Below are 18,259 nucleotides of genomic sequence, written 5' to 3'. Positions count from 1 at the left end.
CAAGCTTTTTTTGTCCTTTATTATTTTAATAAGATATAACTTGTTACTGAGATTGTATTACTGGTTCCGAGTAACTTAATGCTTGAAACTAGAATTATAAAGCTGTTTGATCAGCACTGACAAGTACAAAACTGCTGTGTCAAAGTCAGAATTTCTTATTTCAAGCATCTTATCCTTTTCATCGCTTCACATATTAAGAACAGATAATGACCACATGGAATTCACTGTTTTATTGTCAATCTTACACACAGCACAGCAATCATGTAGACAAAATACAGTACAGAACAAAGACAGTACACTTTTCATATCTGGGGAACACACTATGAGTCATTTGAACTGTTGTACAATTGTATTACAGCCCCAAGATGGTATTTGACTTGTACATAAGTTTGGCTCTTGTTGCTAATTGTGTAATATGAGGTAAAATCAACCAGCTTTTCAGCATCCGCTAACTCAGTGGCCTGTGCAAGGTGTGGGACCTCAACTTGAAAAGACATGATGTTTCTATCAAAGCATATCATTTGAAATGGTTGATATTCCAAACAATAAAAGCCTAGAATCAACAAGAAATATGTTTTTGACCAGTCCAAATTATTTTGCAAAGATCATGGACTTCTGAGTTATGTATTTCTTACAAGCCATTTAACTGATACAGCATGGTTTACTTCATTGAAACCTAGGAAGTCCCTCAATGTTCCACATGAATATTGTAGACCTTCAACCTTTGATACAGGTCCCATCTCCCTTTCATTTGAAAAGAATTGGGTGAATTGAACTGTCAACATTTTGGCAGCTTCATATATTTGGTTCTGATTGATCAAAGACTTGAAAATATTTTTTTCCAATTGAGCTTGGAAGCGCATTGTTGAAAGAAACAATGTTTAGACTCGAACCGCATACACATGTGGACCCATACACCAATGGACCCAATGACTTTATCTGTGATGGCAAATGTATCATATAATGCTGTTCAGGTGTAACATTGCAGTCTGGAAAAAGCTCCTTCCAATGCTTCAAATGATTTTCAATGAGTAACTTCAACCTAGACAGTCACAATGGAAAGAACAGGTGCAAATACTATCTGTGCAATCTCTATTAGCTCAATTATCAATTGTGTATGTGTGTATATGTTATGTTCCCCGGTTTCTGTCTGTAAAGGATTATGTAGCCGGTCCTGCTGAGGTATGTGTATGCCAAAAGGACTGCGTTTGTGATTATTGAAATTGTTCACTTTAAAGTTAGTAATTATTTCATTTGTTCCCAGGGGGGAAGGGGAAGGCACCTTGGGCGTGCTTAGGCAAGAGGCCTGTGGGCATACATATACCCGTAGTGTGTACTCTGTCTATGCACACTAGGTAAGACCTGGACAGACCACCTCCTGTATTTTGGTTAGCGCGCCAGGTGGCGTTAAGGTTAGGTAAGTAGTGAGTAGGCAGGTAAGGTAGGAGAGAGGACTAACATTTACTTTCTTTGCTTTGGTTCCGTCCAGCCCCTTTTCCCCAAATTACCGTGTGAAGGAAATACATTCCCTGTTAACAGTAAAGTTCTCTGCCATCCTTACCCGCACCTGCAACCCCATACCTCTTTCACTCCCAGGGTGTTGCGTTCCCTCCTCCAAGAGGCGTGCGTAACATAATGGGGGCTCATCTGGGATTTGAACCCGGGACATATCTTAACTGGAGAACAAGCTGATCAAAAGCCCATACAAATCTTACGAGACACCGGGGTGGCGCAGTCCGTAATCGTTACTGATGCTTTACCCTGGTCTCCTGAAACGTATTGTGGCCCGCATGTCATATTACAGAGTATAGAGACAAAAAACGTACCTGTACCATTACACTGGGTCCACTTAGTGTCAGACTTGGTATCAGGATGTTTCCGTGTTGGTGTAGTGTCTACACTGCCAGTAAAAGGAGTCACATTGCTACTAGGGAATGATATCGCTGGTGGTAACGTCACTCCTGTGTTAGAGGTAGTAGACAAGCCAGAAATCAAAACTACAGATGATAAATTGGTTCAAGCATTTCCCCATGTTTTTCCTGCGGAGATGTGGTGGATTTGTCTAGTTCCATTTTTGAGAATGTTGAGGTAGAAGACAATGCCCCAAGTATTCCTTCTGCAATGCAGACGGTTTTTACCCCCGTAAAAACTAAGGCAGGGGAAAGTGAAATCGCGCACCAATTACATGACATTCTGTTCGTCACCCCCAAGGTGGTGATTGAATGTCAAAAGGGAGACAGTCTTCAAGTGTTTTGCTTCGGTTATTTCCACTGAGGAGGCTAAAACTAGGGAGACCGCCGACTTCATGGAAGCAGGATTTTTGATGCGTAAATGGGCAGCTCATAACAGTTAGTGACTGGAGTGAAGTGTGTCAAGTGGTTGTTCCTACACTGTTCCGACAGCAAGTGCTGTCACTCGCCCATGACCAGACGTGGTCCGGACATTTGGGGATCACGAAGACTTATAACAGAGTCCTTCGACATTTTTTCTGGCCAGGTTTGAAGTCTGACGTGGTCTAATTTTGTAAAACATGTCAACTCACTGGGAAAGCGAATCAAACAGTTCCTCGTGCGCCACTCTGCCCGATTCCTGTGGTGGGGGAACTGTTTGAACGAGTGATAAATCGATTTTGTAGGTCCGTTGCCGAAAGCCAGGTCAGGTAACCAGTACTTACAATGTGCAGTGCTACTCGATACCCAGAGGCTATCTCCCTCAGTACTATAACGGCTAAGACTGTGGTGAAGGCACTAGTGAAGTTCTTCTCTACGTTTGGACTCCCTAAAGCAATCCAAACTGATCAGGGAACCAACTTTGTCAAAACTGTTCTCAGACGTGTTAAAGACACTGCATTTTCCCATCAGGTCTCCAGTCCGTATCATCCGGAGAGTCAAGGGGCCCTCGAACGCTGGCTTCCAAACTCTCCAAAACAAATGCCAATATCCTTAGCAGGAAGCATTTGCCCAGATGACCGTTTTAGTTTACCACCACTTGACGTTAATGTACTAACAGAAATTGGGGATGGCCGATCTCTAACATCTAGAGGGGAATAAGGGAAACCAAGAATAGCAGAAATCACTTGAGTCCAGATCAATCTGTCCTGACACAAGAAGATGATTCAAAACACATTTGATTTCCAATGGGGCTATGCCCCCCAGAATTCCATGCATAATGTCTTGCGGCGTTTGTTGTATAATATCAAAGGCTGAGAATTCAACTAACTTGCTCCTTCTATTGATCCCATAGGTTGTTCTTAGGCTGTTGCGAAGCAAGTCCGTCTTTGCCTTTTCTATTTCATCACACTGTCTGACATGCTTCTCCAATGTCCTTTTAGAATATGCATCCTCATTGAAGTGTGACTGCATGTCCTTAAAAGAACACTCATTGTCTGCACTTACTGTAGGCAAAGCCTCTTTGAACCCTGATAGTTCATGTTGTGCCAGGGTGTCTCCAGAGAGAGGCCATGGCACCATAAATCGTTCTCTCGCCGTTAAGTTTGCATTTTAACCCCACTGTACAATGCATCCATGTCTTCCTTGATTCTATTCAATATTATATCCACACCAGATTGACGGAGGTCTGCTGATCTAGCCATGGCAAGTAGCCTGATATCAGCCACTTTTGACCTGTATTTTGGATTTATATTTCCTAGGGTGTAGTACACCATTAACTTGTTTGAGGCAAAGGATCCTAGTGATGTACAGAACCATCTGCAATGCCTTTGGTTTCTCTGAAAAAAAGGGATGTGATTTTAGAAGAGCACCAACAATGTCATGAAAAAAACTTTCCCTGCACATCTGGGGTCCCTTTTCAACCATAGACACAATCCTTGGGTGTGATAAGAACTGTTCTAGACTTTTGACTAATGGTACATAATGAAATAATTTGTCTTTGATGAAAAAGTATTTTGAGCCTCTACATTTCATCCTGCATCTGGTTCGAGCAATTGGAATTTCTTCTGCGTCCAAACAGCTGAACTGCTTCTTAAAAACACTGTCCTGTCTAAATGTTGCTGCAACGTCAGCAAAGGGGTCAATGAAATTGTCAAATATATCCATTGCATCTTTTTCAAGCTGACCTAATGTGCTTCCTGAATGCTTCTTTAGCACTCCCTCCATCTGCTTCCTGAGGTTGTCCAATAGTGATCATGGATACTGCTGTACCCCAGCAACAATGTCATTCACGCCTTTCTGAGTGAGAGAGGAGAGAGAGAAAGCTCATGGAGGTTGGAACACACCATGTATAATTGCTTATGCTTATGACATATTCCTTAACATAAGGGATCAACAATAGTAAGGTGGACAACCTAGCACTGAGAATGAACTCAACCATCACTGAACCACTACAGGATTCTCTGCATAATATAACAAACCAAATGCTATGCTCTGCTCAGAAAAAGCATATTACCTGTGAGACGATGCTTGGCTCTGGCACATCACAAAAGCATTGGCATGTGTTGTCAGATCCTAAAAAAAAAAGTTGACATTGAATGTTCTATCCTGACATGTGCAGGCTGGACATTACTAGTTCATGACAAGTATAATGTTTGTGACAGAAGTGATTGTGAAGACTATGAATGCTATTAGTATAGCCAAGTACTTAAAAAAATATGGTCAATTTCAGTAGATTGCCACCGACCGAGTAACTTACTTGTTGCACTGTGACAGCGCCATGTTGGTCAATGCCCCTTTGCCCTTCATCCAAGTCAGGTGTATTGAGTTGCTGATCAGTGATGCTGGAGTTAGCTAGAAGCTGATCGGGTTGAATGTTGTCCTGTGTACCGCATATCAAAGAAACAGATTATTATTTGAAATTGTATTTTAGTTTCACCAATAGAGCTTTAAGTGTTTTGTTCCCATTTATCATTGATTATTTTCACATTAACCCAGCTTTAGCCATTATAGCTAAAATAATCGAATAGTTCATTAAAATGATTTTTTTTAAATCCAGAAGAAAGAACAAATCCTAGCTAGCTACTTACTTGTTCCGGTGGTACTTGGCTTTCCTCCGATGGCTGTTCACCTGGTCGGGTGCCTTCAAGTAGGTGTTGAAGGTGTCTTCTCTTTACATGATGATAGAAGGAATTGTACACTCTATATTTCTCAGTGCATCCGTCAATACCACAGAGCAACCAGAAATCAGGGCTGCGACTGTGCAACCTATTGATATGGCTCAACAACAGTTTCAATGAAAAAGTAATAAAAACGCAGAAGATCACGCAACGCCAAAGCATCTTGAACGTTACTAAAAGCAAACGCATGTAAAACGGTCCCACTGCTTTCGATGAAAAGAGCGTAACATAAAAATTATGTTCACAGGTATTTATAATACGACCAAGTAATTTGATTGGAGTAGAGTGTAACAGCACGGACTTTTAACTATACATGTATCACTCCGCTTTACAGGTGTTCTAGTAACCGTTAATTACATTAACGATTGTTATCTATCTTAGATAGTTAACAAACTTCGCACCGCAAAGATGAACATATTTCCACTAACATTTGAGTTAAATTATGAATGGTCATCAGGGGAGGACGGTAACGTGTGTAGACCTACACAAAGTAGCAAGCTAGTGTGCAGGAAAATGTTTGTGGTGCTTGGCAACAGTCCAGCCCAGTTGTGTTAGCAGAGCCAAATAAACAAATCAATCTTTTAGTGCTTATTACTGTTAACTAATAAATGGCGTTTGTAGAACTGTTGTATAAAAGCAACATCACACTCGAGGTCGTACTGTTACACTGATTATTATCTTCAGCACTCGGCCTATGGCCTCGTACCTACGACCGAATCACAGCCGTGCTTATATTCATCACTCAGTCACATTATCTAGCTACATAAGGGAGGCCTATAAATAAAAAGTCAAAGACGGTCCAAATCTTTGAGTCATCTAACACCATGAATGAAGATGGAATGGATTACACATATCCGGGCATGGATCAAATATCAACCGCAGTGTTAAAAGGTAATGTCAATATGTTTATACCGTCTACCTTTCTCCTTAGCAAGCTAACGTTAATTTGAATTGGAAAGTTGGCAAACCAAGTTAGCATGCTAATTTTAACTAGGTAACGTTGACTGTTAGAAGTTAACTGAACGAACGGACATTTATTGAAAACACTTGAACTTTGGTTCGATTGATAGTGCTTTATTGCCAGAAATAGTGTTAAGGTGTAAATGTGCCCTAATGACTGACACCGTCGATTATTTAGCGTCGCCGTCTTTGGCGCCCTTTCTGTTGACAATAGAAAATAAATAGAAAGGGCGCCAAAGACGGCGAAGCTAAATTATTGACGTGTCAGTCATTGTCTACAATCTTAGCGAGGCAAGCAAAGATTAATGTAACTAAGATTTTCAATATGGGCGTCAATTTTAAAGTTATTTTCATTAGCTTGCACTATCTTTTGGTTTAAAGTAATTAACGTCAACGTTAATGATATACTGGTAGTCTAATTTTGTTAGCTAACAGTAGCTAGCTTGGTAAATCATTCCTGCATTAACGGAAAAGGGAAGACAGTATGCTAATGTCTCATAACCTATATCAACCTGACACTTTGCATCTATAAACTATGTATTAGTTGCTAATTACTTAACTATTTACCATGCGGTTAAATGTGTTTTTCAGCTGCTAATATAAGCACAGACATGCTGCCCTGCCTCTCTGAGCATTTATGTGATCTCTCTCCCGGGCCAGAGCACTTCTTCAGAAGGAGAACCATTTGGAGACTCTCATTTTCACCATGAGTAAATGCTAGATTTTGACATTTGGGAGACATTTAATCTAACCATGCAGGCAGTGTTTCCTGTAAAACAAAGAAGCATTTCCTGGCCATTACAATACATGTATCTAAAGATGTAGTCGTTTTGGTGTTTGCTGTTAGGTTGTTGTTAGTGTGGTGTTCTTTGCCTTTATAAATTACCATTAAATAAATCTATGTCTTATACAGGGTCAAGAATGAGACCTGTGTAGACCAGGCACCTCTGGGACCTATTGGATACCTGGCAGCCAAATTATTTATTATGTGTTCTGGCATGAGAAACTACTGAGAGCCTACAGAACCAGGCGAGACTGTTAAGGCTGCGAAGGTTCAACTGAGATAGGAACAATATCACACCTGAACTTGGTTAAAATAATTGTTTAATTCAAAAGTTAATAAATGGCAAATACAATTTCCGTATATACGGGTTCAATGTTTCATCACGCAGGATAAGACAGAGAACTGATTTGTTCCTGACAAAGATAGTATATTATACTCATGACAGAGATAGTTCCCACTTCCGAGCCGGCCTGTCAGAGTAGAGACTGGGCGTGGTTTAGATAAAACCCCACAAGACATAAAACTCTACAGGAGATGTACAAAACCAAGGTCAGACCCAACCAGAAGGATGTTTCCCAGCTCCTGGACCTTGAATTCCAAGCAAGACGTGCCTTCATCGACTCTGATGCTACCAAGGAGCAGGACAGACCTACCAAGATACTTCAAGCGTATCCCTGCTTCAGAGAACTGGATCATGTAAGCAAATGTATTCATTTTAAGTAGGCCTATGCTTCCTTAGCCTGGTTAACACCAGACCAAATCTCAAATGAGATACGGTGTGGGAACTGAGCAGCGTGAGAAGCCATAGCAGGGACGGAGGTAAACTACTTCGGGCCAAATGTAAAACAGTGAGCTCGCGAGAATTTCGGACTGGTAGTAACCAGGCTAATGCTTCCTACGCCTCCAGCTAGATAGTGTAAGACTCTGTCTCGGTCTGTCTGTGTGTGTCAGGTTATGGATGAACTCCGGCGGATCCTCGATCGAGGGAACTTGAAAGTATTAATGTTCCCATGAAAGTATTAATGTTTGTTTCAATAACTGGCTGCAGTAAATCAAATTAGACTTTTAGTTTAACAGTGAAGCACTCAATCGCCATGATGAAGGCTTTACCAGACATGTTCCCATCACCTGTGGCTCCAAAGAAGTTAGGACATGCAAGTGAGGCTATGCTTCACATCCTTGAGGTAAGAAATGTGTGCATGTATTAGAATTTTCATTACTTAACCATAACATACAAAGAGTGTGAATTGTTTTAGGTAATTTTTGTTGCTCTTTGTGTGTGTGTGTCAGTCTGCAGAAGACCCCAACACCTTTCTTCAGGCGAGACCACTCTTCAGCCCTGTCGTGACTGTCTACGAAACCAACTGCATACTGGCCATTGGAACCATGTCTGTGGTGACCTTCCCAAAAGAGGACATCTATGCCAGCGTGACGTATCTCATGGCGTGTTATTACACCTTTACCTCACATACGCCATCCACAACCAGGACATGACTTCTTCATATAAAAAAGGCTATGGCCGAGTGGAAAAAGTTCATTACTGACTAGGGTTGCACGATACAATTTTTTCATTTCCGGTCCCGATAACAGAACTTTGTATCGGCCGATCCGGGAACCGATAACCTTTAATAAATAGGCAGGGCGTTTGTTGTTTATTATAAGAAGGTTTAAAGCACGGTTATGTTTGTTATCTTGCCATAGGTCTTACATTTTCACCTTGACCACCAATGGCATTTGTTGTTTTTGCATCCTTTGTTTCTGCACATATCAGCCTCTGGATATACTCAATAAAGTGAAAAGAAATGAGATTCATTCCTTCTTTAAGCAAGCCAATCTCATTTCTAGTAGTACAAGTACATTTATCTTAGTGAGGGTTACTTATTTTAAGCACAATATGCAATTTTTCTGTAAATTCCAGGGTATATAGCCTTATTTCAAGACGATTGCAAGAGCATTGGATGCTAAATTTAAGCACATTTTCCTACATATTGAGAAAATAATTATTATATCTCGTCTTTAGACTGGCCGGACTAGTTTAAAGATATCTGTGCGTTCTTTGAGACTATATATTTTTACTTGTTTTAAAAAATCCTGGCAAGTGAAATTTTCCTGTTCTGTTGGCAAATAATTTTGCTTATTTTAAGTAATATTTCCCCCATTTTACTGCTCGTTTTTCTTGTTTTTGAGAGCTGACTTTTTGCAGTGTAGGCTTAACATCTGGCACAATTGCCAGAAAATACACTAACATCCGTTTAAGTTCTTCCAAATATTTATTGCGCAGAGATTGAGATCCTCTGTCCAACTTTCACTCAAACTCTCCTGTCGGATTTATATATACAGTGCATTCATTACATTACATTTACATTTAAGTCATTTAGCAGACGCTCTTATCCAGAGCGACTTACAAATTGGAAAGTTCGTACATATTCATCCTGGTCCCCCCGTGGGGAATGAACCCACAACCCTGGCGTTGCAAGCGCCATGCTCTACCAACTGAGCCACACGGGACCACCTGGCATTCGGTAAGTATTCAGATCCCTTGACTTTTTCCACATTTTGTTACATTACAGCCTTATTCTAAAATGGATTCAATATATTTTTTCTCAACAATCTACACACAATACCCCATAATGACAAAGCAAAAACAAGTTTAGAAATGTATTAAAAATAAAAAACAGATACATTATTTACATGTGTTCAGACCCTTTGCTATGAGACTCAATTGAGCATCTTGTTTACATTGATCATTTTTTAGATGTTTCTACAACTTGATTGGAGTTCACCTGTGGTAAATTCAATTGATTGGACATGATTTGGAAAGGCACACACCTGTTTATATAAGGTCCCACAGTTGATGGTGCATGTCAGAGCAAAAACCAAGCCATGAGGTCAAAGGAATTGTCCGTAGAGCTCCGAGACAGGGTTTTGTTGAGGCACAGATCTGGGGAAGGGTAACAAAACATTTCTGCAGCATTGAAGGTCCCTAAGAACACAGTGGCCTCCATCATTCTTAAAATGGAAGAGGTTTGGAACCACCAGACTCTACCTAGAGCTTGCCTCCCGGCCAAACTGTAAAATCAGGGGAGAAGGGCCTTGGTCAGGGAGGTGACCAAGAACCCGATGGTCACACAAAGCGCTCCTCTGTGGAGATGGGAGAACCTTCCAGAAGGACAACCATCTCTGTAGCACTCTACCAATCAGGCCTTTATGGTCGAGTGGCCAGACGGAAGCCACTCCTCAGTAAAAAAGGCACATGACAGCCCGCTTGGAGTTTGCCAAAAGGCACCTAAAGACTCAGACCATAAGAAACAAGAGATTCTCTGGTCTGATGAAACCAAGATTGAACTCTTTGGCCTGAATGCCAAGCACCACATCTGGAGGAAACCTGGCACCATCCCTATGGTGAAGCGTTGTGGCAGTATCATGCTGTGGGGATGTTTTTCAGCGGCAGGGACTGAGAGACTAGTCAGGATCGAGGGAAAGATGACCGGAGCAAAGTACAGAGAGATCCTTGATGAAAACCTGCTCAGGACAGACTAGGGGCAAAGGTTCACCTTCCAACAGGCCAACAACCCTAAGCACACAGCCAAGACAATGTAGGAGTGTCTTAGGGACACTCAAGTCTCTGAATGTCCTGGAGTGGCCCAACCTGAGCGAAGTCTGAAAATAGCTGTGCAACAACACTCCCCATCCAACCTGACAGAGCTTGATAGGATCTGCAGAGAAGAATGGGAGAAACTCCCCAAATACAGGTGTGCCAAGCTTGTAGTGTCATACCCAAGAAGACTCGGGGCTGTAATCTCTGCCAAAGGTGCTTCAACAAAATACTGAGTAAAGTGTCTGAATACTTATGTGATTGTGATATTTCAGTGTTATTTTTAATACATTTGTAAAAATTTCTAAACCTGTTTTTGCTTTGTCATAATGGAGAAGAAACCCCCCCCAGATTTAAGTCCATTTTAGAATAAGGCTGTAACGTAACAAAATGTGAAAAAGTGAAGGGGTCTGAATACTTTCAAAATGCACATGCAGAAAAGGGATTTATTTCAAATTATAAAACAAAAATTGGGTCTGAAGTCGTTACAAGTTTCGTTGATATTCTTTCCTAATTGGCTCGATAATGCTATGGAAAAAGGGTTTATTGGATAAATGCTGCAACTCCTCTCTTGCAGTGTAAAAAAATTGACTAGTTTTCAGGCCTTTTGGGCAGGTTTGAGTGGTCATTGGGCTAGAGATTTGCTAGAACTAGCATGGAGTGTCATAAGCGGGGTTTGCAGTTTTGGGACTTTAGTATCGATTTATTAAACAAGGCAAGCTCAAACAGGCAAAGTAATTAATAGATTTAAGTATTTGAAACCCAGGTCTGGCTGGCACACCATAGGTTGGTACAGGGTGTATATCAGGGATCATCAACTAGATTGAGCCGCGGGCCGATTTGTTCTTGGGTGGATGGTCAGGGGGCCGGAACACAATTACAAATAATTTGTAGACTGCAAATTGACTACAAGAAGGCCAAACAGATACAGTATAATGTTTGCATAAAACAATCATTTTAAACCTTGCTTACATTTGTATACAATCATGTGTCACTATTATTCGTGGGAATACTTGGGAACAGATTTCTTAAATTAAAATCACTTGGAGCCGATTTCCTGGTGTTATTACAATCGTATGTCCTACTATGAAACAAAAAGTATTTTATTTGTACTTATTTTTGCTCAGAAAACTTGGGGGGGGGGCAAATAAAACAATTTGGGGCCACCAGTTGGGAAACCCTGGTGTATATCTTACCTCTGGGGACAGCATGGTCCAACTGTTGGTCGAGGATCCACTGCGGCTGCTGCCTGTGCTGCTGCTGTCAGACATTGCCCCCTTGATGCTCAGCACAGCAACTACAACTTATCTGCAGATGACAGAGATTCACTGACTCATGTAACAAATGTCATTATGAATCACCCAATAATAACTCATTATGTGGTTTTAAAATGTCTGCAGTTTCTACATATATACTTGCACCATGTTCTCATTATGCAATTGAACAAACTATTCATATAGGCCTAATAAAGTATCTCCGTAGAGAAGAAATATCACGACAGCATATTACCACGGCTTTGGAAAAGTCATTTTTCAAACCAACATATCAGAAATTCAATTACACCAAAATGTCAATTGTTGGGCTACAGTGAAGAACTTGAAATTAAGAAAACCATCTGAGAAATAGACTGCATAGCCTACCTTAAACGCCAGCTGCAATAATTGTAATCTGTAACCTACACAAATGCCTATACTCCCTACAAAAAGTAAGAAATTGCAAAAATGTAGAGACATTGATAACATTGGCAAACATAGTTAGTGAATCGCGATAGAGGGAGTGGCCATTTTAAAAACAGACTGATCCTTTTTTGTATTCTCACTTGTATAATCTATTTGCATATACTTCAGACACGCCACTATGGGTTTCTTTACGGTACCCACACCAAAAATACATTTAATGTGTCGCTTAGTTATGTGTAGAGCCATGTCATAATAGAATGGTCTGGCACAAGAGGTTACTCAGGCAAAAATCAAGTTTAACTTTAAAAACATATCGTATCACAGCGCCTCTCCTATTTCTAATGATCCAATTTAAACTGTATTTTAAAATGTACATATGAAGTGTGTAAACAGTATTTTTGCTGTCATACACACACACACACACACATCAGTTTCTCTGGTTTTACTATCTATATGTATGCGCTTGGGTAAAATTAACATTTTTGTTTTATTCTATAAACTACTGGCAACATTTCTCCCAAATAAAAATAGACATTTATTTTCAGAAAATGACAATTGGTCAAAATAACAAAAGATGCAGTGTTGTCAGACCTCGAATAATGCAAAGAAAATAAGTTCATATTCATTTTTAAACACAATACAAATGTTTTAACTTAGGAAGAGTTCAGAAATCAATATTTGGTGGAATAACCCTGATTTTCAATCACAGCTTTCATGCGTCTTGGCATGCTCTCCACCAGTCTTTCACATTGATGTTGGGTGACTTTATGCCACTCCTGGCGCAAAAATTCAAGCAGCTCAACTTCCTCTTGATCACATTCCTGAGGTTTTCAAGGGGTTCAGGTCTGGAGATTGGCCTGGCCATGACAGGGTCTTGATCCTCCATCTACACTTTGATTGACCTGGATGTGTCATGGAGCATTGTCCTGCTGGAAAAACCAATCCTCAGAGCTGGGGAACATTGTCAGAGCAGAAGGAAGCAAGTTCTTCCAGGACAACCTTGTACGTGGCTTGATTCATGCGTCCTTCAAAAGATTCCAGCCTTGCTGAGGCACCCCCAGATCATCACTGATCCTCCACCAAATTTCACAGTGGGTGTAAGACCTGGAGAGGCCTACAAGCTGAAATCATTCTCTACTATTATTCTGACATTTCACATTCTTAAAATAGTGGTGATCCTAACTGACCTAAGGACAAGGAATTTGTACTAGGATTAAATGTCAGGAATTGTGAAAAACTGAGTTTAAATGTATTTGGCTACGGTGTATGTAAACTTCCCGACTTCAACTGTATTTTATTTAATGTCATATCTTGTCTATTACTGTTCTGTGCTTTCATGGTGCGGCAGGTAGCCTAGTGGTTTAGAGCGTCGGGCCAGTAACCGAAAGGTTGCTAGATCGAATCCCTGAGCTGACAAGGTAAAAATAGAGTTGACAAGGTAAAAATCTGTTGTTCTGCCCCTGAACAAGGCAGTTCAGAAAGTCCCTTGGCTGTCATTCTAAATAAGAATGTGTTAACTGACTTGCCTAGTTTAAAAGAATAACAAAAATATTTGTACTTTTTATGCGGACCCCAGGTAGAGTAGCTGCTGCACGTGAAGTAGCTAATGAGGCTCCTAATAAACTAAACTAATTCTTGCTTGATTAGGGCCTCACGCTGTAGCCTAAATTGCATCTATCGTATCTGTGCCGTTCAGATATGAGCAAAAAGTCAGATCCAGTTGGAACTTAGGCTGGAGGCTAGTTGTTAGCTTGGTAGCGAAACAAGGATTAGTCTTCGACAAAACCAGGACGACATGTTCTCTTTTTAGCCAGAGGCTTACATTTCAGTTGTATGAATTGTCCCCGTTTGCTCCCGCGAGAGGTGAAATAAGAGTAGAAGTCATGACACCAAACTCAAAGGAAATACATGTTTCTAGACACATGCAGCATATTTTGATCAGCTTACCATGGTAAACAAAGGCAGAATGCAATCACTACCACAGTTAACCTCTCTCTCTTCCGCTTCCAATAGCGTTGACCACACAAAATAATTTCCCCAAAGTAATATTAGACATGTTCTTACCCCGCGTACTTCACTTCAATTCCACTGTTTTAGCTCGATTAGTCCTGGTATTATTTTACAGACAGCTTTCCTGTCGTGAACATCGGAAAATGTGGGAATTCCAAACTGCGTCATTCCAATGCTTCACACTGTCTTTTCCAATGGGATGTCAATATGGCCGTTTGCGTCACCTCCCTCAAACAGAACAGCCAACCAGGGTGAAGTGTTGTGTCAGGAAAACTGCTTGATTGACGCGCGCAGGTGAAAGTGGTAGGTAATGGATACAGACCCTTCCTTCGCGGATGATAAGATGCTTGCATGCGCACATTATATACGGGAGGGGAGGCAACTTCAACCAGCCTTACATTGACGTGTTTGCAGTGAGCTATATTTGTCGGGACTTCCAGCCTGGCTATCCCACTTCAACCCTGTTGCATGAGATTGTCTATCTGTTTCATTATTGCCCCCTACATTCGTCAGATTCTAAAATAAACTGTACAGTTTTGTCTCTGTCTAACCTGTAGGCCTATTGTAATTTATTGTAACAATGAAATCTCATCCCAAACCACATTTGACCTCCTTAAGTTCATATACCGAATAAAAATCTAAAGTTCAATGTGTTTCCATCACATTTTTAACTCTACCGATAGTTTTGTCACGAAAACTGTTGCGTTAAATAGTAAATGTGCCTACTCGTCTTGGCACGTGTGCTCTAGCCAACAGCTGGCAGATACAGTGCGGGAAGGCTTTGCGTAGGCTAGTCTACATAATGAGATTATGAATAAAAGGGAGAATATTTTCATAGAGATACAGGACTCATCATGGCTATAACCTGATTTAACATGGACATTGCCATTGAAGGATTCTACCATTTTAAAGTAGTCAACTGGTTGGGGATTCCTGTAAGTTGGGAGCAATCAGCCAATGAAAAAGAAGATAATTGACCACTTTAAAATGGAGATAACCTCAATGGCACTGCCCATGCTATCACAGACTGTAATGGAGCCTATATCTATCTCGATTTTATTTATATTTTACCTTTATTTAACTAGGCAAGTCAGTTAAGAACAAATTCTTGTTTTCAATGACGTCCTAGGAACACTGCCTTGTTCAGGGGCAGAAAGACAGAATTTTACCTTGTCAGCTCGGGGATTCGATTTTGCAACCTTTCAGTTACTAGTCTAATGCTCTAACCACTAGGCTACCTGCCACCGATGAGTCCTATCTTTCTCTGTGGCCTGCTGTTAAATGGTGTACGTGTCCTCTCATTGGCTAGAATGGTCACAGCAGATCTCGCCTCCTCCCGCCTGACTTCCATCTTTGAGGACTTAGAGCGGTCCATTCGACTATCTTATAAATATATGTATAAAATGATACCATTAGTGCTCCTTCAGAAAGTAACAGATGCATGACTTTTGTGTTCAAATACTTTTTTTAAAGACAATTACATACATGCATAACATAGGTTTTCTTCATTTAGTAAATGTGCATGCAATACTAAAAGTTTTATTTAAGCGGAAAAGTACATTTTGTGTGTACTACGTCACCATGCACAGATTTTTTTATCAGCGCATTGGAGCGGAATGTGCAGTCCCTCCAGTCTCCAGCACCGATTCCGGTACCAACTCCCACACCACGACCTACCTGCGTTCCATCGGAGCCGGTCCGCGGAATACCCCTGTCCCTCCCGGAGCGCTTCGACGGCTTGCCAGCAAGATACAAGGGGTTCCTTCTACAATGCAACCTGTACCTCGCTCGCTACGCTGAGGCTGTTTCCGGAAGAGACAGGGTTGCCACCGTCATCTCGGCACTGACTGGATGGGCTCTGGACTGGGGTGCCGCGGTCTGGGAGATGGGTGGAACCGAGGTCGAGTCCTACGAGCGCTTCACCCTCCTCTTCCGCTCTGTGTTTGATCATCCTGTGGAGGGACAAGTAGAGGGTGAGTGTCTACTACTAAACCAGGGAGCTAGGACCGCCTTGGAGTTCTCCCTGGAGTTCCAGACCATCGTGGCTTGGAACGAGTTGGCTCTGGTCACCGTTTTCCTGCAGCGGACTGCGGGAGGAGGAACAGCTGCAGTTAGCCTGCCGTGATGACATCTTGTCACTTGACCAGCTCATCAGCATGGCGATCCGGTTGGACAACCTCCTGCGGTCCTGAAGGAAACCTGCAAGGAATCCAGAGTCCATGGCTACACCTGCTCCTTGGCCAGAGCCGACGGATGCGGACTCGGCACGTATGCCCGAGGCAGAGCATAGGAGAAGGAGGAATCTTGGCCTCTGCTTCTACTGTGGGGAAAGGGGTCACTTCTCCCTAACTTGTTCTCTATCCCCATAGGAGGCGAGAAGGTGACAAGCCAGGGAATTCTCCTGTGCTAACCCAGGTAGGAGGCAAGGTCTCCTCTCCTTGTCTGTCAAATCAACTAGTGTTTTCCCGTTAAATTCCCTGAGAATCAATCAATCAAATGTATTTATAAAGCCCTTCTTATATCAGCTGATGTCACAAAGTGCTGTACAGAAACCCAGCCTAAAACCCCAAACAGCAAGCAATGCAGGTGTAGAAGCACGGTTCGAGCCCTGGATAATCGTCCAATAGGGACAGAGCTCGTACATCGCATTACTGTTCCTATTTCTTTGTTGACCCAGGACACTCATTCAGAACAGATCACCTCCTTGATTATAGACAACCCCACGCACCCTATTGTTTTAGGTCTCCCCTAGTTGAGTTTGCATAACCAGGTTATTTCCTGGTCCGAGAAGAGACTGCTGGTGTCATGCCCTGACCTTAGTTATCTTTGTTTTCTTTATTATTTTGGTTAGGTCAGGGTGTGACGAGGGTGGCATGTGTGTTTTTGTCTTGTCTAGGGGTTTTATATATCTATGGGGTTTTGGTATTGTATAGGGTTTATGTATGTCTAGGTGTGTGTAGTTAGTCTAGGCATATGTAGGTCTATGGTGGCATCAGAGGCAGCTGTTGATCGTTGTCTCTGATTGGGGATCCTATTTAGGTTGCCATTTTCCAGTTTAGTTTGTGGGTTATTGTCTATGGTCAGTTGCCTGTGTCTGCACTTGTTTATATATAGCGGCACGTTCGTTTTGTATAGTTTGTTTAGTGTTTCTTCATTAATAAATAGAAGAATGTATTCACATCACGCTGCGCCTTGGTCTCCTCCATTCAACGAACGTGACAGCTGGGTTGGTCACAGGAGTGTCAGGAGTGTCTGCTTCTGGAGTTTGAGAAGTCAATGAGAGAAGTGAAGTTCTTCCTTAGTTGTTCATTTTCAAAGAATCTAAAAAAGGCAACCCACATTTGAGCAAATGTCTTAATTACTCCAACCTCATGAAAATGACAAACTGACACATTTTCATTTTCAACAAAACAACTTTACATCGAAGGTGTTACGTAACTAGGAGTGGTGGGTGCGGAGTCAGGCGCAGAGAGCAGAGGTTTAAGGAAAACTGTATTTATTCCGGTGAGAAAAGTTCATGCCAAAACAACAGGCGAATAAATGACCAGCCCAAAACAGGACACAAACAGTCCGGAAAAATACAAACAATACCATCCACAAAACAGAACAGAGAAACAAGCCTGCACAAAAGCAGGCGGGCATAACAGGCTTAAATAGCCCTAAACCAAACCCCAAACGAGAAACAGGTGAAACCAATAAGACATAACCAACAGAAAAGGAAGAGGGAATTGGTGGCAGCTAGTAGACCGGTGACGACGACCACCGAGCGCCGCCCGAACAGGAAAGGGAGCCACCTTCGGTGGAAGTCGTGACAGAAGGAGTGCCTTTGATTTGACGTCCTGCACATGTGCACGAACTGTTAGACCCGATTTACAGTGAATTAGGAATTAGAATACTAGAATTACATGAACCTTATGACGGTCGAAAGGTCAGCCATGTTGATCAGGGATTTGGTCAACCATGGTTTGCCAGTGGTGTGATAAGATAGTGTAAAACAATGAATGTGGAGAATTTATCTGCACTCTATGTGTGTTAGCTAGCTAGCCAGCCAGTTTTAGAGGTATGATACCATACATTTTTCAAATGAACTGCCAATGCAAACATTCCATTCAAACAATGCAGTCAATCCACAGCCATACAGTGACTGGCTCAAATCAATTGAT

At 41.6% G+C, this 18,259-nt stretch overlaps 1 protein-coding gene across 4 annotated transcripts in view; it reads right to left on the bottom strand.

Annotated features, from left to right (window-relative positions):
* Nucleotides 1-14,305, bottom strand: part of LOC139558823 (pre-B-cell leukemia transcription factor-interacting protein 1-like) — a 30,382-nt gene extending 16,077 nt beyond the window's left edge. The window contains exons 1-2 of one of the 4 annotated variants that reach the window (XM_071374301.1): nt 14,151-14,305; nt 11,604-11,715 (exon numbers count right to left, since the gene is read on the bottom strand). In XM_071374301.1, coding sequence (XP_071230402.1) covers nt 11,604-11,678 — 75 coding nt within the window. In that variant the 5' untranslated portion in view covers nt 11,679-11,715; nt 14,151-14,305. Of the gene's footprint in view, nt 1-11,603; nt 11,716-14,033; nt 14,099-14,150 lie in introns of those variants that run through there. The other 3 variants (XM_071374303.1, XM_071374302.1, XM_071374304.1) reach the window with 3 other exon arrangements.
* Between the last annotated feature and the right edge of the window lie 3,954 nt (nt 14,306-18,259).

Source organism: Salvelinus alpinus, chromosome 29, assembly GCF_045679555.1.
Source record: "Salvelinus alpinus chromosome 29, SLU_Salpinus.1, whole genome shotgun sequence".
Lineage (NCBI taxonomy): Eukaryota > Metazoa > Chordata > Actinopteri > Salmoniformes > Salmonidae > Salvelinus > Salvelinus alpinus.
The sequence above is the reverse complement of the archived record's forward strand: the minus strand, read 5'-3'. Positions and strand labels throughout refer to the sequence as shown.